This window comes from Melospiza melodia, unplaced genomic scaffold (genome assembly GCF_035770615.1).
Source record: "Melospiza melodia melodia isolate bMelMel2 unplaced genomic scaffold, bMelMel2.pri scaffold_28, whole genome shotgun sequence".
NCBI classification, from domain to species: domain Eukaryota; kingdom Metazoa; phylum Chordata; class Aves; order Passeriformes; family Passerellidae; genus Melospiza; species Melospiza melodia.
The window spans coordinates 6780134-6781706 of NW_026948600.1; the positions used below are offsets into that span (position 1 = coordinate 6780134).

The following is a 1573-nucleotide window of genomic DNA, read 5'->3' on the forward strand; positions in this document are numbered from 1 at the left end:
AGCACAGCAAGGCAGGGGCTGCATAAAAGGGAAAAATTTATTAATCTACTGCTTTGGATTGCTGGGATGGAAAAATGCACGTAGATATTTATCTCTCAGTTCATGTTTAGAAAAAATAAATAATTTGATCTCAGCTCTGAATAAAGCAAGCAGTGACAGAAATCAGCACAGGACCCCTCACAGGCAGTGTCAATATCACTTCTCCAGCCTCCTCAGGGTTGCACTGATGTTACCATCAGAGCCTGCAGAGCCAGAGCTGCCCCTGGGCAGGGAGGGGTCTGCAGGGCAGAGCTGAGACACCAGGGCTGGGCTGGGCTTTGGCAGCACTGGCAGGGCCCAGCCCTTGGCACAGGGAAGCAGCTGCTGGCAGGGACAGCTCCAGGCAGAAGAGCCCTGAGCAGGCAGAGGGGGGAAAGTTCCCCCAGGCTGTGCTGGGATAGTTAAAGTCCTCTCCAAACCCAAATACTCCATGGTTACTTTTCTTACAGATCCCCATGCCAAGACACAGAAAATGTCTAACAGCAGCTCCATCAGCCATTTCCTCCTGCTGGCATTGGCAGACACACGGCAGCTGCAGCTCCTGCACTTCTGCCTCTTGCTGGCCATCTCCCTGGCTGCCCTCCTGGGTAACGGCCTCATCATCAGCGCCGTAGCCTGCGGCCACCACCTGCACACACCCATGTTCTTCTTCCTGCTCAACCTGGCCCTCACTGACCTGGGCTCCATCTGCACCACTGTCCCCAAAGCCATGCACAATTCCCTCTGGGACACCAGGGACATCTCCTACACAGGATGTGCTGCTCAGATCTTTTTCTTTATGTTCTTCATTGGATCAGAGCTTTCCCTTCTGACCATCATGTGCTACGACCGCTACGTGTCCATCTGCAAACCCCTGCACTACGGGACCCTCCTGGGCAGCAGAGCTTGTGCCCACATGGCAGCAGCTGCCTGGGCCAGTGCCTTCCTCTATTCACTGATACACACAGCCAATACATTTTCCCTGCCCCTGTGCCATGGCAATGCCCTGAGCCAGTTCTTCTGTGAAATCCCGCAGATCCTCAAGCTCTCCTGCTCCAAATCCTACCTCAGGGAATTTTGGCTCATTGTTTTTTCCATTTCTTTACTATTTGGTTGTTTTGTGTTCATTGTTGCTACCTATGTGCAGATCTTCAGGGCTGTGCTGAGGATCCCCTCTGAGCAGGGACGGCACAAAGCCTTTTCCACCTGCCTCCCTCACCTGGCTGTGGTCTCCCTGTTTCTCAGCACTGGGTTTTTTGCCTACCTGAAGCCCCCCTCCATGTCCTCCCCATCCCTGGATCTGGCCCTGTCAGTTCTGTACTCGGTGGTGCCTCCACTCCTGAACCCCCTCATCTACAGCCTGAGGAACCAGGAGCTCAAGGCTGCTGTGAGGAGACTGCTGACTGGATGGTTTTGGAAATATTAAAGAGCTGGCCTATTTCTGCCAATCATTTGTAATGAAAGTAATTTTTTATACTTTTTGTTCATTTGGTTGTGGGTTTTTTCTTTTATTTACTTTTTTAATCTTGTCCACAAAGAAAGGTCACTTTTTATG

At 51.6% G+C, this 1573-nt stretch overlaps 1 protein-coding gene across 1 annotated transcript; it reads left to right on the forward strand.

Annotated features, from left to right (window-relative positions):
• Positions 1–892: 892 nt before the first annotated feature.
• LOC134433968 (olfactory receptor 14J1-like) lies at positions 893–1354 on the forward strand (the record flags this gene model as incomplete). The annotated part of the gene is made up of 1 exon (XM_063182654.1): positions 893–1354. A coding segment is annotated over one exon (462 nt), but the record flags the coding sequence as incomplete, so codon positions are not given.
• Positions 1355–1573: the final 219 nt, after the last annotated feature.